The sequence below is a fragment of the Pyrgilauda ruficollis genome, unplaced genomic scaffold, assembly GCF_017590135.1.
Source record: "Pyrgilauda ruficollis isolate IOZ18807 unplaced genomic scaffold, ASM1759013v1 scaffold55, whole genome shotgun sequence".
Lineage (NCBI taxonomy): Eukaryota > Metazoa > Chordata > Aves > Passeriformes > Passeridae > Pyrgilauda > Pyrgilauda ruficollis.
In genome coordinates, this window is record NW_024527155.1 from 7,157,432 (window position 1) to 7,182,915 (window position 25,484).

Here is a 25,484-nt window from a genome sequence, read left to right on the forward strand (position 1 = left end):
TGCTAAAGCTTCTTTGGCATTTGACCAGTTTCAAGCCAAATAGAGATAGGCATAGAATTTTAATAGTCAGGTTCCTGTTACTTCTTGAAAATATGTAGCTGGAAGATGAAGATGAAAAAATATTTTTTGTCCCCTAGATCCAGCTGTAAGAGGGCATTGTAAGTGAAACATCTAGAGGACACCAGAAATCTAGTTGCAAAACATCCATGGAAACCAGGATTCATGTAGAATTGTTTTCTAAGTACTGATAGTGGAAAATTACTTCAATGAGCTTTCATCTTGAGAGTTTGGAAAAACCTAAAATGAGAAAGGGTAGTTACAAAACTGTCAAGAGGATTTTTTCGGAAAAGGAAATGGTTTCAGATTGAACTTGGTTACACGTTTGAATGTTTCATTATCAATGCCTATAATTGTGTGATGAACAGGGTAGTCATTTAGCTCTTTTTTCTATTTTCTATAGAACAGACTTGATGCAGGAAGAAACAGTGAATTTTTATTCAGTAATTTTGCATTAACTGAATTCAGTGGTCTGTGTTCATAAAATGCAGTAGCATTGTCTTGTAGCTCCTACCTGCTACGAGCTATGAAAACCAATAATATCTCAAGAGGAAGAAAGATTTACAAACAGTTGCTCTACAGAAAATTATACATGACAAGAAAATTAAGTCATTACTGAGAGGCTGACTTCTGAAATAGAATCATAGTGGAAACAGAAAATCAATCAGTTTTCCATTATGAAGGTTATTCAAAGATGAGGAGACAGGAAACCTCTCTTTTATAAAGGAGAGTGAACGTGAGGTAAGCCTACAAGAATGCAGCTTGAACTTGGTGGGAATAGCAGTCAATTAAAAGACCTTTTTTCTCCTTATTTCATTTTGAGAGTCATTGTAGTGAGACAAGAAGTAATTGAGAATGTAGATTCATTTGAAAGTAAATGAAAGCAGCTTTCATTGTTGAAGTATTTTTTCCAGTCTCCAGTCGTTCAATATGAAAGACTACAAACTCAAAACCTTACAAAAATACTTGTCAATATAGCATTACTGGGAATTTTGAGACCTATTGACTGTATGTAATTTGGAAGATTCAGGTAATAAACATTCTAGGCAGTGAAACAAACCCCCCTGCAGTTATTTTAGACATTAAAAGACAAAATACTAAAAAGAGACTGTAGAATTCTAGGCTGTATATATGGAAATACCAAGGAAAACAGGTGGTTTCTTCCAGGTCTGTGATGTTGTCCCAATAATAGGGATTTTGTGTATACATGTGGCAGTGTGCCATTGGGAAATGTTGATAGATTCTCAGGAACGTGTGCAAATAAGACTTATGCTCTCGGGGGAATCATCATTCTGTGAGTTCTGCCAGGTTGCCATTGCTCTCTTACTTGAAGGGAGAACTTGTCAAGATTATGTTGTATTCCTGAGGCTTTTTATGGGGAGGATTTCCGTGGATGTTGTGTAAGGCAGCTTCTTTACTCTTGGTTAAAAGAAAAATACATAACAGAATAAAAAATGTTCACTTAAGGTTAAAACAGCAATGAACTGGAAAGAAGAAGTCTCATTTTCTCTTTGCAGTGTGCTTTTGTTCTTCCACCCCCTTTCTGCACACCCAGCAGTCCCATGCTCTGTTTCTTGTCCTTAGTGTTAATCATTTCCCTGCACTGATAATTTCTACTTGTAGAAATTTTTGTAGGGTTTTTGTAGAAAGCCACCTCTCTGAATTCCTGATGTATGCTGCCTTATCCTTTAAATGTTGAGCAGGAGTGGCAGACACTTTTTAGATTAATCCCAGGTACGTATTTTTATACGGCTAAATCCATATGTCTTACACATTTTAATAAATATTTAAAAATACCATAAAGAACAGATATTGTATCCTTTAGAAAATCTTGTTGGTCCAAGAAATTTAAGCAAGTATTTACATTTGGCTGGTATTTTAGAAATAAAATCCTACAGATTTTTCTAGAAAACAGAAAATTGAAATAAATGGGATAAATATCATTCCATATTAACGGTTGTTTCAAACCAGAAAGAAGGAAAAAATAAAGCTTCATTTCTTTGAGAGACACTTTTCCTTTTCGATAGCAAGGAAAACACATTCACCACAAAGTGTTAGTTTAAAATATTAATTCTATAAGATAGAGGATACAATTTGATTTTCCTTTTACTGTGGAATTTTATATCATCCTCATTACCAGTATTTGAGCATTTTCAAGTCACTCTTTAAGTGACAGAACTGATACCTGTCACACTTTTCATGTCTTTTCTTATGGAGATTTGTTTATGCACTTCATACTTTGCATTGGTGTAGTCTTGCTTAGATATTTCCCCTGCCTGAAATATGCTTGCCAGGCAAATAAAACACATACCCTGTACTGAAAGTAGACCATGAAGTGTAAGATGAATTTTTGGATCCTGAACTGTCGATCAGAAAAGTAGGTTGAATGATGACTCAGGTCTGAACACTTCCTAGCTTTGCAACTGCTTTTCACCAGAGCATTTATCATTGCCAGAGAAGCTCTTTCATCAAAACATGGAAAGCATATTGGGTAAAGAAAACATAAAAATATAATATAATGCCTGGTTGCATAGGTTGAGACATAATATTGCACTGCCACATTGAAACTGCTTTGAAAGGAGCTAAAAACTCCAGTGCTTTCTCAGTAGTAGTGCAAACCAAACCTGTGGATCCCTTCCAACTTAGCATATTTGATGATTCTGTGATTCTATGTATATTGTACGGCACTAATAAATGATGATGAATCTTCTGCCACTTCAGTGACTATTTTGGAAATGGTATTAAAAGTTTAGAAGAATGACAAGCTTTTGACTTAGCCTTGGAAAGCATTACTTTCTTGGACATTGCATATTCTCTGCCAAGTCTCCTGACTTTCCCTGCTGGATTTCTCAACAAAGTAGTCAGTAGAACATACCTGCCCTTGAGGTAAATTTACATAAATATCAGAATGATTGAAAAACCTCCAATTTGAAGTATAATATCTGTCAAAAAAATATTTGGGTTTTATTCTTGAGTGCCATTTTTCTTGACTCAGAGCAGTTCTGAAGGCATGAATCAAATAGTCCTGGTTTTGTTCCAGTGGAGTTTCCCAAAGTGCTTGACTAGAGCAGAGTTGACTATTCACTGAACTGGTGGGTGGTGCTTGTTTTTTTGAAGAGTGCTGCTGTTTTAACACTACATTAATGGACAAAGTGTATTCATTGCTGCTGGGTTTGTTCCAAGTTGGAAATTCGTGCCCTTGCCACTTAGATGGCCTTCCTTTGTAATAGAAGTAGTTGAGTTACAAAATTGCTTTGGAGAAAATTTTGGTAATACCCATTTTTACCTGTGGGTTTCTTCTTAAGTTACACATGCAGATTTCATTAAAGTACTACCTGGCTAAATCTATAAAGCAATCCAACTTGCCCTAATATCTAATACACATTATAATTACTTTTTATGTTTTTCCCTTCAGGAGTAATCACAATCAATTTACTTAAAACGTGTTTTGCTGGAGTTTGCATTGGAAAATTGCTTTGCCCACAGACATCCAAGTTGCCATAACATTGTTTCAAAGATGAATTTATTATTTTAATTATTGTAGAACAACTGTAGTTTGCAATTGCAGTACATCACAAGCAGATGACTATAAAAAAGCCTAAGGTCCACCAGCAGGTTCCAGAAGTGAAGACTTTTTAAAAATTTGTTACAACTCTTGAAAGAGAAGAGCGGAATTTCTCCTTCCTGTGACCAGTATGTCACTGGTTCTGAAAATCTGACAGGCATGTTATGTGATTTAATCTGCCCTACTTTGTAACCTGCATTTTGTTCACCTCTGTGCTTATTCAGTGGAACACAAAGTGTCCTTGTGAACTGATAAATGAACACTGTTATGCTCTGGTGATCCTTGCAGCACATATGGTTGGATGTAGAATTTGCACACCGATCCAAAAGGGATAAAGATCAAAATATGTGATTTTTCTGTTTATTACTTGCATCTGTCACTGAGCATCATTTTTGTTTTTACATTTAAGATGGAACATGAGTGGTTTTTAAAGCATACCTTGCCTAGACAAGGCTTGGCTTCTAATTTCCAGCTTAAGTGCCAGTTTCTGGTACTATTGGGAAAGTCTGAATTCTCCAGTCTCTCTCCTCTGCTCTCTAGAGGAACCTTGTACAATCCTATAAGTCTGCCTCTTAAATGGCAGAGATGCATCACAGAGTTTTTAGCTGTTAAACTATATTTTTTCCCCTTTTCTCTTATTTTGCCATGTCCCCCTATGTACACTGCTGTCCCAGATTATTTGGAACAATATTCTGTTTCTCTACCTGTTTGTCTCATGTTAACAAGCTTCAAAGCCCTCTGGTTGAGGACAGGGTTCTTCTGGCAGCAGTATCTCCATTTTAGTCCAGTCCCATCTTTGCAATGTGATTAAGGTTGCCTTATGTTGCCTGCTGTGCTGTTTGTGCTGCTATTTTGAAATGACAAATTCTCTTTGAAACGGATTCAATATTTTCAGGCAACTTGTGTGAATTAATTGTTTCCATCTTGAATGATTGAAGTCAATAGCCTCTCTGAGTCCAGAACAGACAAGATACACACCTCCTCAGCCATGAAGATAAAGTAGATATTAATCCAAGTCTATATGCTGTAAATCAAGAGTAAGCAAGAAAAGGGGGGAAGAATAGTTTTCTGTATTTCATACCAAGATATGCCGAAGACATAATGAAACTTTTGTCTAGAAAAGATCATAGAATGGATTTCTTCTTTCTTCTCCCCTGCCCAAAGAAAGAAATGGACCTGTTTTTTCTAAAGCAAACAAGTTTTCTTTCTTAAGTATGATATAAACTTAAGTATGAGATAAACTGAAATTGTTCGTTTTGAGGTCAATAAAAAAATTACCTTTGGTTTATATTTTTCTATTAACAACTGCACCCATCCATTTATTTAAGTATTCCTCAGAGAACTTAGTTTTGTAAGTGTCAAAACCAGTTCAACAGCCCAAGCAATTAAAGGTTTTGCAAAAGCTTTTAGAGTTCAATTGATTGCTACCTAAGGCAATTTGATTAGTCCACAGCCTAATAATCACTATTGTAGCCATGCTGTAAATGCTTATTTGGTAAGTATGCTGTGGAAGTATGATCTTCCCACTGGCCACCTACATAGCACTGAATTTTTTTTTCTTAGCTGTTTATTACAAAAATGGCACTGAAATACATAATTTTTTTTGCCGCCTCAGAATGATTTTTCTTATGTGATCAAATTATATGAAACCCAAAGGAGAGAATAAGCCTGGTCATTGTTGTAATTTATCTCCTCCTGTTTCTGTTTTGCTTTGTTTTGAAAGGACCAACCAGCCAGGAATGTTCACAAAGAGAGAATTTGATCAGTTGGCCTCAGCAATAGACAGCTTCAGTCTCATGACATACGACTATTCAGCACCACATCGGTAAGATTCCATCTGACATCAGAAAGATCATTGAAGGATCTGATTCCTACTGAGGTCTGTTAAATCCACAGTACAAGTTAATTTTTTTTTCTAGTAAAGTGGATAGTGCTTTGTATTTGTATGATACTAAAGTTCTGGATTAGTAATTAAAATAGACAATTTGTCCAGAAGCTGAAAACGCAGTATATTTTTAACAGCAATGTGTTTCTGGTATATGGATATTATGAAAGACTTTGTACTCCAGCTAAAAAGGCATTCTTTTAAAAGGATAACTAATTCTTTTCCAGGCTAAATAACTCTTTTTGAGTTATTTAACACAGTTCTGCAAGATAGGTACACTAATAATCTACTACTAATAATAAGATTGTCAAACAGATTAGCTTTAAACGATTGATACTTCATCTGCCTTTAAATATGAGCACAGTTCCCAGCAACTTTGCTCTGCTGTATTAGCATGTTGAGTTTTAATGGCACAGGTATCATGAAGGCTTTGAGGTAGATAATTAGTAGGGAGTAGCAGATGTTGATATTTGTAAGATTGGGATATACTCTTCATGTTACCATGCTAGTGAGTGCCTTTTGTCATGTTAATGTTTGAGGGAGAGCCTGCTCTCCTCTCCAGTGAGGTAGGAATGGAATGAGCATAATATCCTGATGTTACATACATGACAATTCCATCACTCTGTGTGTTAAGGCTATACTCTTTCTTCCTGTAGGTTTTTGTTAGGTACTTTGTAGGTTTTCTCCCATAAATAAGTGTTACACAATCATTGAAACTTGTCTTGCTTACCAGTGGCTAATTTTATAGTTCCTTCTGCAAGTAAATGGTCAATTTTGTCCCAGTATATTTTGCCAGATTGTTACAACAACATTGAGGAAAAAAACCTGAAGTCATACAGAGTTTTGAATTATAGCATATGGACTGTGCAAGGCCCAGTAGCAATGAGCTAGGGGGAAACCTTTTCTTATCTCTAGGAAGGAATTCTGTGTCCCTTCACTTTAGAATTGAATCAAAAAATTACGAGTGGGGCAGTCATGTTTTGTGTATCTTTGTATAGCACTTCAAGCTACAGAAGAATGTGTATTTAACATTGTTAGAATTATAGGTTCATCTTCACTGATTTTTGTGAGCCAAAATTTTCTTTTTACAATTACACTGGTCAAAAAGAGAAGGCTGAGTGTGAACATGTACTTTTTCTGACAACCTGTTTGATTTTTGCTAACCTGACAGGCCTGGTCCAAATTCCCCCCTTCCCTGGGTACGAGCTTGTGTTGAAGTACTGGATCCTGATTCAAAATGGAGGAATAAAATACTTTTAGGACTGAATTTCTATGGCATGGACTATTCTGCTTTGGGAACCTCTGGGGAGCCAATCCTTGGCAGCAGGTATGACTTCTCTGGATATTAAGTACTTCTTTATGACATATTCTCACAAACATTAGAAATTCACAAGTATTCTTATTTAGAAATATGGATGAGTTAGCAACACAGAGATGGAAAAAGTGATAAATCTGCACATGAAATAGTAGTTCGCCACTTAGGGTAAGACCTGTAACTTGTCTTCCCAGTACCGAAATGCAGATAGATGGCACAGTTATCCTGTCAGAACTCATATGCAAAAATGGTTTGTGTAGTTTTCCCTCTTTCCTCTTTTCATGTTTGTACATGCAGGTTGCCATCTTTGTGTTAAAAATGTTCTGCAGTATTCTCTTATGCTCTGCATCATTTTGGGAGTTCCTGCAGTTGCTTTAATGATTCTTTCTCTCAGCTCCTGAAGTTGTTACTTGTTACTTTGAAATTTGATACTGGTTTCCAGCAGCAATCTTTCAGTGCTGATCTGACTCTGACTGAAAACAGAAAAGGGAAAAATAAAGCCATTGTTTACAGTGAAAGGTATTTAGCAAGTATTCCAGAATGACTTCTGAAAAATTGGTGGTGATGGTTAGGTAGGAAGAATGTTCAATAGTCAAAGCATTGTTGATTTACAGACCTAATTATACAAGCTCATCAAAATTATGTAGCTTCACTGTAATATTTACAGCTCCTTTTGCAAATGGAGTGTAGCATTATCTAGCAGAATAAAAGGTTCTTGCTCTTTTCTGAACTGCAACTTTTGAATTTAAATTTCCACTTGAAAAACACTGTGCACTAGGGTGGCATCTACTTTTCCTGGATTCTTTTGGACCATATTATTGTATTAATTCATGTTGCTTTTTAATTAATGGCAAAAATACCCTAGCCAAGAGTCATGTATAAAACTTAAAAAGCTTAAAGTTTTGCTTTTTTTTAAAAAAGTTTTTAAAGACACTGGTGCACAGTATGGTTCTGTTAACATTCTTCACTGACAGGTCATGAGATTGTCCAGAACCTTGCTTGTGGTAAATACCTGGAAAACGACAGTCTTTAAGAGGCTTTGAATTTATACATAAAACACATCAATTTTCCCTTTGCTGTGTTATCCATTGGTCAGTGGCTATGTTTATTTTTCCAGAAATAGTAGCTCTAAGCATCCACAGTTGTATATGCCATGTAGTAATGTAAAAGTAGAATAGACTCAAGGTAAAATGGCTTCAAAATAGGCCAAACTTCTGACATAAAGAGCAGAAAAAAGAGGGTTTTAGTGCAAAATAAGCTTTCTGCCACTTAGTTGGTATCAGGCCATTTGTAAGGAAGTCCTTTGACCTGCAAAAGGTGCCGAAGGATTGATGCATTTCACCTTTAAGGCACTGTCCATATGTTGTAGTGATAGTGAAGCTGGGCTAAAGTACTGGTGTTAAATTAATTCAAAGTCTATTCAGTTAAGTGCAGTCTGGTGTGTGTCAACTTCTTTGTTGTAGATTTCTGCTCAAGTTTTTGCATATGAAATTTATTGCAAGTACAAGTCTCCAGCATGTCAGTGCTGCTTGGCACACAGTAAGGTGCACAATTTCTTGTTGAAACATATTCATTGAAATCTGATCCTCTTTAAGAAGAGAGATGGAGAATTGCAAGATTCAGTGGCAAACTGTGTATTCTCAAGTTGTTTGATGTTAGTGTATTATGCATCTTAATTGATTATTAGTAAAGAGTAAAGAATTGCATTCAGAATGCGAAATCTATGCTGCTCTTGTGTTAATGTTTTTCTTTAGGACAGGAATTACATGATGTAAAGAGATGCTGAACATAGGTGGATTTCATTCACTACATATTTTTTTTCAGTCCAGAAATTAATAAAATAACTTACAAAAGAACTCTTATTTGCATAACATATTATTTGGCAGTGTTTTTTATTGCAGAATGTAATATGAAGGTCGAGGGTAGAAGGTATACTTGCAAAGATATACAGCCTTTCCATGTAATATCCTGTTTCCTTCATACAGACAATAAGAAGTAATAGGTATATATGTATAAGCTTGCATATACATATATATCTATATAGATATATCTCAAGATTAAATTAAATGAAAACAATTTCTCTCTTACAGCAGCACAATGTAGTTTGTCCTTGGGTGTTGTTACAATAGGAACTACAATTTATATTTGCAGCAACAATTTGTTTCTTAAAGCTCAGTCACAACTATTACTTATTAATACAATGAGTCAATCACAGATATTACAGCACTTTCTGGTGCTTTAATCAACCAAGTACCATTTGGTTAGCTGCAGGGAAGCTGCATTCCTGTGTATATTTCATTGTGACATAATTTTTATGAAATCCTAAGCTGGAAATAAAGGTGTTCTGTTTGTGATTCTTCAGATCACCTGTAGTGCTTCTGGCAATGTTTTCTGCCCAGTGGCTGTCAAGAATCAAGTGTCTGAATTGTTAAGAAGCAGAGATGCAATCATTATAACTTTCCACTGTATTAAAATCCTGCCAGAACATAACCATCTTCTGCTGCTTCCTTGCTTTTCTAGTGATCACCTTGTTCCAGCATGTCCTCTGTTGATAATGTGACCTGACAGTATTTCCTCTTCACCTCAAAAGTGTATGTCTTGGGCAAATAATTTTTCAGTATATTCTGAAGCTTAAGAAATGGGTTTTTGAGACCTGCAGTAGGTCAGCAAGTCTCTCAGTCTCATGAGCTTCTGACTTCCAATGTGTTTTTTTCTGCCTTTAGCTATCTGTTCTACAGAATCTCTCTTAATCATTGGGACATTACCTTTCAGTTGCAGTTTTGTTTTGCCTTCTCATGAGAGGTAACACAGCAGTGTAATGGTGTTTTTCATTCCATGACATCTAAAATCTATGTCCATTATGACCTGGGCCAAAAGGGAACGGATAAACTTCACTGCTAGCTGTGAATTAAAAGCAATATAAATCAAAGGCTGTCATGTGGCAATGGTGTCACAAAATTCTTTATTGAGCACCTCCCTGCTAAGTTTCATGTGATAATGTCATTTTGTCCTTTTTTTTTTTTTTTTTGTATAGTGTTGGAAGAGGGAAGATGCAATCTCTAATGTTCCACCTGGCTCTGTGTAACTTTTGATTATATTCTGCCTTCGAGCTGCTTTTGTTCCAAATGTAGCCATTGAAAATAGATATGTGAATAACTCTATTATTTTGAAACAATGCTGTGTGTGCTTATCTTTTATTTGAAGTAATCTGAATAAGGACTTTTATGTTAATTTTAAACATTTAAGAAGATTGATATAGTAAATTGCCAGCTGAAGCAAGGGACAAACTAATTTTACAATGCATTGTGCTGTTCAGAGATAGAAAATAAGATGACTTCCAAGCTATGGGAGGATGTAGAGTTCTACTGAGAATTTCATTGGCTGCCTGCCATTCTGTAAATACCACATAAAATGTGGTACTTAGAAACAGTTAGAGGTGAACTTTTTCTCTGAATTATCATGACAGTGTCTTTATAAGAAGCATTTTAAGATTTGGGCCAACTGTGACTCATTATTTTGTATTATGGAAGTTAGCAAAAATCTTGTGCTGCGAATTCTTTTACTCTTGAAGCAGCAAAGCTTTTACAACATTTCTCTTCGTGCTGTAATTCTCTCAGGATTTCTGTTACTTGACTGTATGCCACGATTCTGTATCCTGATTTAACCTATTTTCTTCATAGTTCATGGGATTTTGGGGAGATACTAATGTTTCAAATAAACCAATGTACCCATTAGCTTTGTAGGACTGAACAGCTTGACCTTCTGTCCACCTCCCCTCTTTCCTGAAGAAACTGCTAAGCTATTTCTTCTTAAATTGTACTGCTGGGTCAGATAGTAAAACCGTGACAGTGATAGAAGGAAGTTACAATTGGGCCTGGAATCAGAAGTTATTTCTGTATTACAGATGTCTAAATATTTCAGAAGTGTTTAAAAAGTTTTATTCTATTAAATTCCCTCTGGAATATTCTGGTATGTGTCTCTTCCCTGGTATATCTGTCCTCTCTCCCTTTAGGAATGGAAGGTGAAATTGAGCTGTTAGCTGAAAGTGTAAGATTAGTTAATTAATGTAAGGAAGATAGAGCATCTTACAAAGTAAGACTATGGGTCATATTTCAGGTTATCCAAATTTACCTTGTGATGATAAATAAAAGAAGATGTTGCAATTGTTTTTTATGTAAAACACACTCTTATATCTTTTGAAGTGAGGGAAAGGTGGCTTTTGTTTATTAGGCAAATGACTGGTTCCCAGATTTGGTTGTACAATGGCATTGGCTGTGGGTGAGTGTGTATATTTCAGTGAATCTCCTTTAAAAAACTGGTCAGTTGTGATGTACATTTTAAATGGTGGGCATATTATTGTGAAATGTGCTCTTCTCCATCTGCCATGGTGTTTTAATAGTAAATTTGCTACAGGCAATATTTAGGCAGTTAAATATTGACAAAATAATAAGGATGTCGTTCTTTACTGTCTTCTTGTTGTACTCCAACCATTAGAAGATAGCATGATAAAATTAGCAAAAATACTTCTGTGGTTTAAAACTAAGAGCCAGAAACCTTTACTGTAAGCTAAATTTACTTATGTCCTTAGAATTGTGTGTGGGCATTTGCACCCACTGTGAAGTGAAAGAAACTTTTTGCTTTGTTGACCTTCTTTGAGCTTGTGAGATCACTAATGGTGGACCTAAAGGCAGTCATAGCTCAGAGTGAATCTCTTCAGATACATGATGATTAACAAAGAACATAGAACAGATGGCACCATGTATGTATCCAGATCACTCCACTATGAATCCCTTTGCTCCCATTGCCCCATCCTCTCTCATGCTCAGTGCTGAAAGGTTAATCTTTAATTTTGCCTGGTGTTGGCTGTCTCTCACAAGATACTCCTCGTGTTCAGTTCCATTGCAGTTCAGCTGGGAATGAGTGAAAAGGACCTCCTGAAAATGTGAGTGACTTTATACGTAGAGTTGGGTCAATACACTGTGCTCACATGTTGGATTGTGTGCAGGATAGATTCCTCTGGGAATCTATGGATTTTGAAGGCATGGCATCCTCTCTTGGAGCCAAAAGACGGCAGCCTGGGTTTAGCTTATCAGCTACACTGGGACCTCCCCACTGCTGACATGGATGCATGGTCTAAGGTGCTGGCTCCAGACAGCTGGATATATTTCCCTCTTATTTCTAAACAGGGAAAGTTTTGGACCTTTTCCCAAAGTAAAAAAAAAACCAAAAACCAAAACAAAACAAACAAAAAACCAACCAACCAACCAAACAAACAAAAAAAAAAAACAACAAAAACCCCCAGATCCTGGAGTTTTAGCTTGATTGCCTATTGTCTTTAGTGGAAAACTGGCAGTAGTGAGATAATTTGTATTTTGTTCAAGTAGGTGCATTGTTTGGTGTGTAGGGTATGCTTGGGGTTTTTTGGAAGACAAGCTTTTCTTTAAAAAGCAAGTAGCTTGGAGCTTTTCTGATCTTAAACTTATTTTTCAGTCCTCACTATCTAATTTTAACATAAATCTGTTCAGTGAATTGAATTGCCATGATTGTTGGGGAAGCAGTCAGATTAAATTCAACTTTCTATATAAATTTCTATAGGCCTTTTAAAACTGATCTGAATGTCATCAGCATGGATTTAAAAGTTGAAATTAACTTTCTTGGTAACTCAAATGTAATTTCAGTTGGTTGAACTTATAGGAAGACAACTATATATTCCTTCATTTGCTAAAGAGCAGCCTTTCCAAAGCTTTATTTAGCAAGCTCTGAAACATAAAGCAGTCCCTGACAGAGCATGGCACTTTGCTTTTCTTTTTTTGGTGTGAAGTTACGTCTTTATTACTTGGCTCTGTGTTTGCTGTCAAGATGACTGCCACAAAAATGGTACTGGGGACCCAGTCCTTACAATGAGTCTTCAGGGCTTTTTCCTTTGAGGTGACTCTGTTCTGGTCCTATGGAACTCATTAGCAGTTTGAGTGCCGCTCCAGTTGTTTCATCCAAAAAAAGCATCTCTTTTATGCACTCTGAGACTGCTTCATGGTGCAAACTAAAGCCTGGTGCTAGTTTTTATTGTGAAAGTTCCATCCTGATATGAGCTGGGAGTTTGATACAGGCAGAATCACACAACCTAAATGCTTCCTTTCCTTTTGATACAATGCTTTTAAGCAGTATGATGAAAAAAGAAAATAAGATAAAGTTAAAAAACATTATTCTTTGCATATGGCAGTGAAAAAAATTCTCTAAAAATAATATTACATTTCTCAAGATTTTTTTTTTTGTGCCAAGTTCTTTCAGAGGGAAAGAATAAATGTGCATGTTTATTGCAATTTCAGAGAAAAGTAGCAATCACAGCAGCAAAGTATTCAGGGTGATCAAATTACCAACAGAAGGACCCAATAACCAAGTGAAGAGCCAGTGTGGAAATGTATAAGATTTAGGAATAGCTCTGAAGCCTTGAAGTAATACTTACAGGAAATAGTAATGGAGCATATAGCTATACAGTCTTTGAAGTAATAGAAGTGCAGGTGTGTTCCACAACATTAACAGCTTTTGATTTGTGCAAACAGCTTGTTTATACTTGGTATTATGTAGCAGATGACTGAATAAGGTTTCTGGTGATAACGTTCAGTAGTGGTACAATGTCCAATACATTTTTTCTTTATGATTTTATGAGCTATTTCAGTATATTAGTAGTACCAGCAAACAGAGTGGGGTTTTTCCACCATAAATTAATTCATGCCCACATTAGGAGAACGGATCTAAAAATGTTGAGTAATAAATCTTACCTAAAATAAGTTTTTGGGTTTTGGGCTCTAAAAATAGGAGAGTTGCATTTCAGAATGTTGCTGGAAGGCAGTATTCATGGCTAAAATGGAAATCCAGGCAGACTTTGATACTGTGTCTACTAAAGATACACTATAATGAAAATTATTACAAATTAGTTATTTGGAAATTCAGTGAAATTTAGAATATGCCCAACATATATCTATGTACCTTAAATATATACCTTTGTTACCATGTATACCCATATAGTTAACCATTTCTTACAGTTTTATGTACATATTTTTGTGTTTAAACCAAATGTTTGTTTTGTTACACTATTTTAGAAAGAAACTGTATTTGAAAAAAGTAAAAATCTCTCTATATACTACATCTTTGTAAACCTTTTGCAAGTAGCTTCTGTCTTTTGTTATTTACCTGTCCTTAAGTTTTGGGAGGAAAAAGAAAATGTCTCTAGAGTGGTATTTCCTGTAAAGTTCAAGGTAACTGCACTGCCTGGTTTAGAGCAGGTACATCCTCTTCACTGCTTGTGAGGCAATTGAGCAGGCAAGAGAGTTAAGAGGAGACTCTAAGTTCTGTGACCCAGTTTGGGTGAGATTGGGGATACTCCTACTGCCAGCCCCTAATATAGGATGGGGGTGTAGATGGCAGATGATGCCTGAAATTTTGAATATAAAATAATTTTCTACAATGGTTAAAACCTAAAGGAGATTGTCTCATCTTTAGGGTTTGTTTGTATTTACCAAATTTAGACCCATTAGTATTAAACTTTTTTTTTCCCCTGTAAATGAAAGCAAATTTCCCTGAGTCCTGGGCTTTGAGCTGCAGTAAATTAAGAAAATAAGGTGTTTCTAGCTGAGAAGTTGTGAGTTAGAGATTGGTACAGTGCTTTGTACACTGTTCACTTGGAGCCATAAATCCAGAAATGTAAAAGTCAATGAAGCTGTCACTTTCCGTATTCATGCACATCTTTGAATGCATTTTAATGGATAAATGTGTGGTTGCATTTTCCTGTATTCTGCATTTTATAGTAAAGAGACACTGGACAGTTTGAGCAAACTCAGAATAGCAGTAGAATGTATTTTAGTATTGACAGCAGAAGTGAAGATGCCTATTGATAATAATAATCTATTGAATTGGTCCTCGGTTTTAGCATTTGTGGATTGCAAGCATATGGAGAGAAATCAATGGGTCCTGCATCTTTAGGGAGCCCTTTATGTACCAAACCTGGGAAACCAATATGGTCGTTGCAAAATGCCTTGCTGAGCCCTCATTACCTGGTGAATACATGAGGAAATCATTAGGGGACATGGTGTCTCTGCAGTCACCACTGTAATTTTGAATTATAAATGTGATGTGAGGGTCTCATATCACCTTGATTGCTGCTGACTTACAAATTAAAAGTCTTACTTTCCTCAGAAGTTTAGTCTTTCTTTTTGTGGACACAAAGTGTTAGCTGAGTCCAGGCATTCTTGTTTAGTTTATCCTAGCTTTGTTTCTATATTTGAGTTTGCATGTTGAAGGACTCGTGAACAATTCTGTTTTTTTTGATGCAGGTATCCTTGGGAACATGAATTAGGAGACAGGAGAATGGGTAGAATAGTTAGAGATGAGTGGGAAATTCATGTTTGTCGTGTAATTTCTCTCAGTTGACGCTGAAAGCCAGTACTATAAGCATCTCTATGTGTAAAGTAGGTATCATGTTGCAGCTGTTTAAATCTTCAATGCCAGTGTCTCTGTAAGCCTTGCCTGAAGATGCCATTTTTAGGATTTCTAGAACTGTGAGTTGATAAGGGTAACAAACACAGTACTTCCATTTAAAGGCATAGCCAGTATGGCAGTATCTGTGAGACACTTTTTCTTATTTATATTCAGGAGTATTTTAGCTGTTTTTTCTATTCTTCCTCGCAAATCTCATAATGAAATAAATGTGATGAATGTGGTGATGAAAACTATCCACCAAAAGCAGCATAGTCTTAAGAAAACCAAGTTAGATTTAAGTCAGGAGAAACTAAGGTGCTTGCTAAATAGAATGTAAATTTAGTCTCTCCCCAGATTAAAAAAAAAAAGCGCCCTATACCACTGATGGTAATTTGTCAAGTTTACAGGGAACTCCACCAGTACATTTCAATCTGACCTGAAAACCTCTTTCCAAAAATGAAGAGTTTTCATCTTGCTTCTTACCCCTTGAGTATTCCTTGAGAACATCCATAAAAGGGAATATTAAGAATAAGATGTGCCTGGAACTCTGTAGCTGACTGGCAGCATTTATTTAGCAGATCTATTAGGAATAGTTGAAAATCTGTGGGTTTTTAAAGCAAAAATCTGATACTGAATCATGAGCTTGCCTAAAGTAAACCACTGTTAATTTGCAAAGAAACTGTTTGCCATTAGTCTTTTGTGAAATGGTCGTTATCAAGCTGCATAATAAAGGACTGATGACATCCTTTGCTATGTACAGGAGTGTCTTCCAGGATAAATAGTATTTTATTAGAATCTGTTTTATAGTACTGTGAGAAATAGATGTTTAAATAGGAGTGGATTAGGAACATAAAATCTTCAAGTGCATTAGTAGGTAGATTTAAACAGTAGGGAGTCTCTGTCAACAGATGAAACAATTTGTTCTGAAGAACTCAGAAATCTTGTATTTGAGCAGGAAAAGTTGTGTTTTTTAGTTGCAGTAAAGATGAATAAATGTCATCAGAAACAGTTGTAGTTTTAGAGCATGGAAAAAAATGATATGGAGAAAATTACCTGGAGCCATTTATTTCAAATGACATTAATGTGCATATTTTCACATGTACTGCTCAGATTTCCATTCTAAACAATTTCCATTCACTTTAAGGTCTCTGCACTTAGTTACTGGAATTCCCTTCTTTGCATTGGACACAGTTTACAGTCACTTCTTCTGCTCTGCTACATGTTGACAGCTATCATTTGAAATTGGAGTGTTTCTGTTTACATGGATTTGATGGGAAGTTATCCTTAGAATTGTGGCCCTGTTACTTATGCACATTCTGTGTAGAAAAACTACTGAAGTAGCTCAGTTTAATTCACTCTGATACTCATGGAGGGTTTAAAATTTTAAGAATGAGTTTTCCAAAACTGTTTGTTCCATCTCTTTAGTGTCCAAATTCCAGAATGTGTTCACAGACCACTAGAATAGTGTTAGCTCATCTAGGGCATATTTGCTGCTTGATTGTTTATACTTTGGCCACTGTTCTGAGTATTTCTTGGATTCTGACATTAAATTACCTGCTGTTTAAATGTTTCTCTTCCTCCCTCCATGAGTTTGGAAATCTCTGCAATTAAAGTATTTTGGCAGCTTTAATTTTTGGGTATCTGAATTTTAGTAATAGAATGTTTCTTGAGCTGATTTTTTTTAAGATGCTGATTTATACAATGAAACTCTTTGTTCACAGGGTAATGAATTTATTCCAGAGCTTATTTTCACATTAAAGTTTCAACTTAGCATCATTTTTTAAATTGTTATTAGGAATGAGAAACACATTTGATATTTACCTATTTTAGCAAATTTTACAATAAATCAAATGAAAAGCTGCTTGTTCATGAAGATGAGTCCTTAGCTGGCATAAAATCACGCATAATGACAAGAAGAGTGATCAGGGGACAGAAGGCCTTTGAAGTTAACCTTCTCTCATTTATATAAATGTATAATTTGAAAAATGCTGGTATATTTATTTATTCAGTGCTATTATGTCAGTTTTGAAGCTGATTTTGCTTTCCACTACCTAATTGTATTCTCTGGTAGCCAGTTAAGGCTAAGTTTAGTTAGCAATATTTGTAGAAATATGGGGGAAAAGTCCTGGCAGAAATAAGTCTGAGTTTTATTTGCTTTTTTAAAAAAAAGAGGTTGACAGTTCCTACACAGGTTCTGGGCTATGAAGAAAAAAAAAAAAAAAACAATCCATGAAATAGTGGCATAAGTGATAGAATTATATACTTATTTACTGCAAAATGCTCAAATTCTGAATTTAACTTCTTTATACAGCTGCTCATTCCAGTATGTGGCACAGTGATTCTCTGCATGTAATCTTTCACAGCTGTTAAATTTTGGAGAATCTTGCCATTTAATACATTTATCTTTTTAAGGATGCCTAAACTCCAGATGATTGTAGTATTAAGGTACTGGGTGGGAGGTACATTGTGGGTGACCATGTTATAACGTCCTAGTGCAATCACACTAAATCTCCTCATTTTCCCTTCTTTTCTTTCCTTCAATTTTTTGCCACTTTAATAGTTGTGCTCTAGTGATTACTCTTCTGTAGTTATGTCTCCAAGTTTAGTAGAATAATAAACCAATAATTTATCAATGGAAGCCTTATCTGGAATTATTGTTCCACTATTTTAACAAAAAAGAATGACACCAGAGACTCAGTTTGTCATGAAGTAGGTGTCAAATTAAAGGGATGGATTTGAGACCTTTGACCAGAACTTCTGAATCTCATTGGCTGTAGCTGTGCTTTTAAATAAGTGATCTGCCTTGCCTTTTCTGCCTCCTTCAAGCAGTGTCTACTTATGTTTAAATACAGCTTTAATTATTCCAAATTGAAGCTGTTCTTTAAACAACCTGACCTTGGGACATGAGACTTTCCACCTTCAAAACGTTTTTTGCTGGGACACAGACTGAGGCCTGCAGTCTTTCATAACTGGCTACTGCCAACATGGTATCTGAGGAGAGCAGTGCTGTGCAAATATTTCCCTTTCATTTGTCAGTATTTTTATTAAATCAGTGTTTAATATGCCTCAATATGCCTGATAACTAACGGCGCTATGTCAGGGCCAGCAAAGCCTCCCATCACCTCCAAGGAAAAATACTGTATGAGACTAGAACTGTTCTAGAGTTTGGAAAGCAAATGATAGGAAAACCTATTCAGAAGAGGCATCCCTGTTCTTTTAGGTAGTGAGATAAAAAAATCAAGGTTATGTTTCTAAAGGGAAAGGAAAGGAGTATAGTGGTGAAAAGGCACAATTTTAAACTGATCTATACTGGCTGTTTTTCATTTCCTTTCTCAATGCTGTTGACTTCACTGTGAAACCTTAGCTGCTTATTTAACCTCTTTCTCTTTATTTGAGCTGTTAGAAAAGGAAACATGTATGTATTTTATTTCCAGGAGTATTACTGGTAAGAGATTTACATTTGAACTTTGGCAACTGTTGAGATTTTTAATACAGATGGAGCAGCTTGGCATTAATTTCAATATGCAGCTTGTGCTTTTGTAGTGATTCTGTATCCAAAATTGAAAAGATACCACTTAAAATTAAAAAACCTGTGGTGCATTTTTCTGAGCTATGGTGAATATAAGTAATGCAGAATTCAAGAACACTCTGCAGTAATAGGATAATAAATATTTGGCTGTCAGCTTGGAGACCTGAGCTGGGCTGTGCTTTTGTTTTGTTTTGCTGGTTTTGAGGAGAGAACATCTGATTTTTTCACTAAAGGAAAAAATGTGTTTCACCTTACCCAGTTATAGCTTTCAATTATTTGCAGTTTCTTGAATTATTTTTATCACATACATTTAGTCAATTAATTAAATAACTTTTTCTCTTATTCTTCCTGATTTCTGACTCTGATTTCTCTTAAAGTTTTTTTTCTATTAACCTCACTTCCTGCCTTTTGTCATGCAGATCCAAATCCTTACTAATTGTTGATATTTTGCCATAAACTAAGACAGTCTTCATGGATAGAGTCACTTTGCTATTTCTGTCCAGCCAATTTGTGTGGAGGTTAGATTTTTGACAGGGAGAAAAAAATGGCAAATAGGGAGGCTGTTAAACAAGCAAAACCTCTACCAGGATTGCTGGGGAAAAAAAAGTAATTCACTCTCATGGGAAGTAAACTGAACTTTTGCTTCCTAAACATATTTCATACTAACAGTGGTTCAGGTGAATAATTTTTATCATGCAAGTGAAGATGCAAGAATCATCTCATTAAATGAACCAGAGAACTCAGCCTTTCTCCAGCCTTCCAGTGGATAGCAATTCTGTCCCCTTCTCTTTATGTTGCCAAAGAATAAATAAAGGGGAATCAGAATATTCTGCCTTTCTTGACAGCTTACCGAAAGGGAGATTTTATGACCTTTTAGAGCCTTGAAAAGAATGAAATAAATTGAGAGTTTGTCAAGTGAGTTGCTTTTATATAGGGTGGGGTTTTTTTAAAATTTTATTAAGAACAATCCTGTAATACTGTGCAGCAAGGGATCTTGGTTTGGATTTGGAAAATGTGTTTCTAAAAATGTTGGCATTTCATATTTTATCTTCCTTCACAATATTAGTTGCAGCATTTTCCTCCATTATAACTAAAGTAATTTTGCAGTGTCCTCGTTATTGTAAAAGGAGCTGGTTATCTCAAAACTATGTGTTCAAGGATTATCTGAGATGTTAGAATATTTTCACCTACTTTGAAATTACTTTGAGGAAATTCAAAGACATATGTCTTTTTTCCCTCTTTTCTATCTTACATTATAAAATAAAAGTTTTGAATGTTGTCCATCCAAGAAAGAATAATCTTTGTTGGAGAAGGATACATGATACTGTCTTTTATGAGTATTGTAAGTCCATTTTAATGGGTTTCTTCTATTCTGGAAACAAATAACAGTCCAATATCATTACCAGTGCTGTAAATCTCATTACAAGTTGTTCTGTTAAGACTAGCTATTTGATCTGTGTTTTTTCAGCAATTTATTCAGAATCTCTAATACTTCTACTACATATTTTAATTTGTATGTTCATCTCATAGAAAGTTTGCCATACCTGTGACTTGTCTCTTAACCTACTTTGAGCTAAAGCATAGTTTTAAAAAGTGATTCTGTTTATAATTCTAATTTCTATATGTTTTTAACTCTGAAACATTGAAATAGAAAGTTCTCAAATAAGAGTGTTTCAAGCAGTTGCATTCAGAGCCACTTAAACCTTCTCCCACTGTTCCAGCATAAAAAAGGAGCATTCCTGGTGCCAGAGTTGGAATTTACCTAATCCAAATAAGGAAACAGAGTTCCCAAAGAATGTGAATTAGATTAACATGCAATATTGAATCCCAGATCTCTGTGGGGGGGAAATGAGCATGTTAATCTTAAAATAAATTTGAGATATAGATAAAATATTGGGACTACTACTGGATTTTTGATCGTGCTGACCTACTTCTATTGAAAAAAGGTCTGTATTGTAGGCAGGAACAAACATAAAAGGGAGCTAAACAGAGAGGGATGAAGGAGGGCTGCTAGTCATTCACAATTGCATAGAAATATTGCAGTATTTGAAAAGTAGAGAGACTGGCTGAAGAAGTTGCATGAAATATATTTATTTATTTACCCATGCTATGGCACTGTTAAAGTGCAGAATTGTGCTTTCAGTTTCTAGGAAATGTGAAATGTATGAAGACAAAATTCAAGTACTCATTAGAGTAGTCTGAAAAAAAGAAAAAAAGAAAAAGGCTGTTCTGAGGACAATTACGTATTGAGATGCTAAGGAGGAGTGATTTTTGAACTACTAGTGAAAAATAGTAGCTCTTCATGAAATGGGATGCTTTCTCCTTGACCATACATAGATTTGGAACCGAAAAAGGTATTCTTGTCACATTCAAATGTGTCACATTCAGGTAGATGAGTTGTCGGGGAAGAATGATGCTTAGCGATGTGTCACCATGACATTTTCTGGAAAAATCTCTTCACCAGGATTTCTTCTCCTGGGAAGCTGAGAAGCCTCAGAGAAAAATGGAAACAATAATTATCTGATTGCTTCTCCTGTATTTTGCTGCTTTGGAATGTGGTTTGGAGATTGTTTACCGACTAGTCATTTTGTTTGATTGGTTTAGTGTGAATTGTTTTAACCTAATGACCAATCACTGTCCAGCTGTGTTGGGACTCTGGAAGAAGTCACGAGATTTTCATTATCATTCTTTGTAGCCTTCTGTCTGTATCCTTTCTCTATTCTTTAGTATAGTTTTAGTATAGCATAATATAATATAAAATAATATAATAATAATTAGCCTTCTAAGAACATGGAGTCAGATTCATTCCTTCCTCCTCTGTCTGGGGACCCCAAAAATACCACAAGCTATGTTACATAATTTCTATTTATCAAAGATACTGTTCTTGAAGAAATAAGGCTATGGATGTAATAGGCAGTTTTCTGGTAAACAGGTAAAAAGTTGTAATTTTTTACTCTCAGACTACTGTATTCACCCTTCTTTTTTTCTTCTTTCCTTCTTCCTTTCAAAACTCTTTGACAGATGCTAAGGTTAATGGATTTTAATTTTAATTTGGCCTTTTCCTTGGGTTGCTGACAGTTCCTTCTACACCACAGAGACCTTTCTTTTCCAGCTCACTTCATGTTTCAGTAAAAAGTAGACTATCTGATGGAAGCTTCTTCATGAATAAGTGAACCCCACTGGAACATGGCCAAACACTGTCAGAACTGGCTCCCTGATTCCCAGGCTTGTATTTTACCATGGTTTGAGAGATTAGATTCATTAACCTCTCATTAGTAACATGTCAATGCTAAAATCCCACAGCGTGCTAGACTCAGCTTATTAGAAATCCCAAAAGGCCAGTTAACATTAAAGAATTAACATTTTGTATTCTAGAAGTTAATAGTATATTCCCCATTTGGCTCCATTCCATTTCATTGATGCAGTAACTTCTTAGGTGCTTTTCCCTTTAGAATTTGCAAAAATGTTATTTATCCAAAAAGAATTGTTTGATAAAAAAGCTTTTATCACTGTAGAAATAGAAGCACTTGCAGTTTAAAAATGGTTGCTTTATTGTAACATTTTCTACATATGTTTGTGGAGAGCGCTGCATGTATAGAATGTGGTATACTTTTTGGCTATAAATATAATAACACTTTCAAGAGTTATCTCTGTACTAGAGATTACTTATACAGAGTTTGCTATTTATAGAAGAGTATTAAATCCTGTTTGAGCTGGTCTAAATGCATCCAGATATGCACTGGGTTTAGTTCCAGAGTTCTTAGTCTAAGGTAAAAATAAATATAATTCCCATTGTCTTTTGACCTCAGGAGCTTTCTTCTATAATGAGAATAAAGACTGCAAATAATTTGAGTAATATAGAATTCTACATCAGTCATGTTACATGGCTTCTGTTCAAGCTTCGTGTGAATGCTGGTTAAAATCCATAAAACAAGAAGTAAATGACCCTTTACTAGCAATACATTTTTGTGTGTGTTTGTCTGCTACTGTGAGCAAAAAAAGAAATTTCCATTTTGTGTGGCTATTATAAGAAGCATGAAATAATGCTTTTGAATTGCCTAATGTCATTACTTGAAATGGAAAACAGTATTTTCAAAGACATTGCACTTTGTTATTCAGAGCCACGCTTATCAGCCACCATTATTAGGAAATTTGGCTGCTATTTCAAAGTACAAGAGTGGAACGCGGGGTCGTTAGTAGGGAGATGAGAAAGAATTCAACTGGCACACCCGTGCTCTGCTCTCCCTGAGACAGTAACAAGAACAGCTACGAGAAAAAACACAGGATGAGGAGGATCCTGTATTCCTCCCCTACCATGCAGAAGGCAGTAACTTAAAAAGCGTGAACAAGGACAAGTCCTTGTTTGGAGCAGCAGGCAAACTCCCTCTTTGCCCACCTTGCCTTCCCATATGCTTGTACACAGCAGCAATGAGGCTCTGGATGTCAAAGGTAAGTCAGAGGATGGTGTGGATGATGGCCCATCTACTCCAGAGATACTGCTGAACAGGAAGGAGTGGCACCTGTATGATGACCTCCTCCACAAGGAAGGAAAGATGGGCTACAGTGGTAGGTGACTCCCTCCTGAGGGGAACAGAGGGTCCAGTGTGCTGGACAGACCCTCCTCGTGGGGAAGGCTGCTGCCTCCCTGAAACCTGGGCTAAGGACATCGCTAGGAAAGCTCTTAGGCTAGTGCAGCCCTCGGGCTATTACTCCATGTGGGCAATGACAAAGCTGCAACATGTTGTCCAAGGGCAATCAAAGGAGATCCCATGGCTTGTAAGGGAATTCAGATCTCAGCTGTGGGAAGCAATATTGGAAGACAGTAAAAAGGAATGGTGTGAGATTATGTCAGTACTTCAGTATACTTCAGGTACTTCAGGAAAATCTCATGGAATGCTGTGTACAAGCATTTCTACAACCCATGGCGCACTTGGTACTTGGTCATGTGCTGCATCATTGTGTGGCAGTATTTTGGCCACTGGGACCTGGTTCCAGAGGTTGCATTGGTCTCCTTCTGAATGTCAGTCCTGCAATTATGTGTGTTTTAGTCATGTCAGAACAAGACCACTGCAGTCTCCCCTGAGGAAGTGAGATTACTGAGTGAGGTGTCTTTGGAAGGGCAAGCCTGAACCAACTATCTGAATGAAAAACATAGAACTAATGGATTTACAGAAGTGTTTGCCACAGGAATTAAATGTATCAGTATCACTAGAAAAATAATTTTTTTAAAATAAAGAAAGACAGCCACCATGGTTTCTCTAGGAGTAAACTGTTGCCTTTTGCTTCCAGGATTTGTTTGGAGTAGCTAAATTACAAATAATAATTTAATTTAGATTTGGAATTTTTTTCTCCTTTTACAAAGCACCTGAAAAGTTGCCTCAAAAGATCAATAAAGAAATGCAGCTGTAGAGAAGTTAAACAGCGCTTGTTATGTATAATGGTAGTCACTAGGAAATAAGAACAAAACAGTCCGTGCACAAAATAAATAGTCAACAACAGCATTATTTCTTTAAAGTGCTTTTCCAAAAAAATGCTTGAGTCATTCCAGAATCACACTCAGTAGAGAAGAAATATTCTATATGTATATTTTCCAGTTATACACTATTGTCAGTATAATTTCAGGGCTATGTTGTCAATTTAAATGTTTTATTTTGAAGAGTTGAATGTGAGAATATTAAAGGCTTGGGTTGTGATTGAAGTTAAGATATTTGAATAGCTTTCTTCAAAGAAAATTCCTGTCAGGAATTCAGGTTTTTTTACAGATTTAATGAACTAACACAGAGTTGATTTCTGCAACAGAAAGTTGTACATGTCTTGACAAAGCAAGTATGAAAATACCTCTCAGTTGCCTTGTTTGTTGAGACACATTTGGGTTCTGTTGTGCACAACCTAGAAAATTCTTTGTTCAGTGGTTTGGTATTTGTAGGGAGGGTCATTTTCAGGTTTGTTATGGTTTGCATTTTCTTGAGGATAGTTTTAGTATTATTCTTTGCAAAAAGCCAAGAAACTTTTCCCTAGAATATTAAACTGAAGAGCAGCTGTTCAGTAGAATAGCTGCAAGGGAACAGATCACTTCTGTGTGCTGGTGGTTCTGAGTTGCATTTATGCTTTTCAGTATGTGGAATTCCTGATCTGCACAATTTGAAAGTCTCCTATGAGCTGTGCCTTTGTACAACCAGTTGGAACTGCAGTAAGATTTGTGAGGAGTTTTAATTCAAGAGGTTTTTGCTTTCTCTGGTGCTAAATACTGCAGGTAATACAGCATGTTGCTAAAAATAATGACATATAAAATCGTACTTGTTCACAATGTACTAATTCTTGTCTGCTTTATGCACAAGTAGAAACTTGGGTTCACTTTGGAAGTTTCTAGAGGATGTGGTTTACCAGGATCTTCTATCAAACTTGAAAAGCAAAGTCACTCTCCACTCACACAGATTATCCTGGGGCATTTTGTAAGCAGTGTTTTTTTCCCAGGGTTGGCATGATTTTGTATTATTTTAATGTGTTCTTTCACACAGATGTGCTGCATTTCAGAGTGGTTTTTTTTGTGAGGCTCCTTGAGATTTGATATTGAATGACATTATTGCTAATATGATTTTAAGGATCTTAAGTCTCAAAGGTCTTTAACTGTAAATACCTGCTGATGCTCTACTTCTGT

The 25,484-nt window shown here is 35.9% G+C and overlaps 1 protein-coding gene across 4 annotated transcripts in view; it reads left to right on the forward strand.

Annotated features, from left to right (window-relative positions):
* The window catches only part of CHID1 (chitinase domain containing 1), a 96,198-nt gene that overhangs the window by 30,648 nt on the left and 40,066 nt on the right, over window positions 1-25,484 (forward strand). For all 4 annotated transcript variants that reach the window (XM_041481174.1, XM_041481175.1, XM_041481176.1 and 1 more), the window contains exons 10-11: window positions 5,346-5,447; window positions 6,679-6,834. In XM_041481174.1, the coding sequence (XP_041337108.1) occupies window positions 5,346-5,447; window positions 6,679-6,834 (258 nt within the window). The remainder of the gene's footprint in view (window positions 1-5,345; window positions 5,448-6,678; window positions 6,835-25,484) is intronic.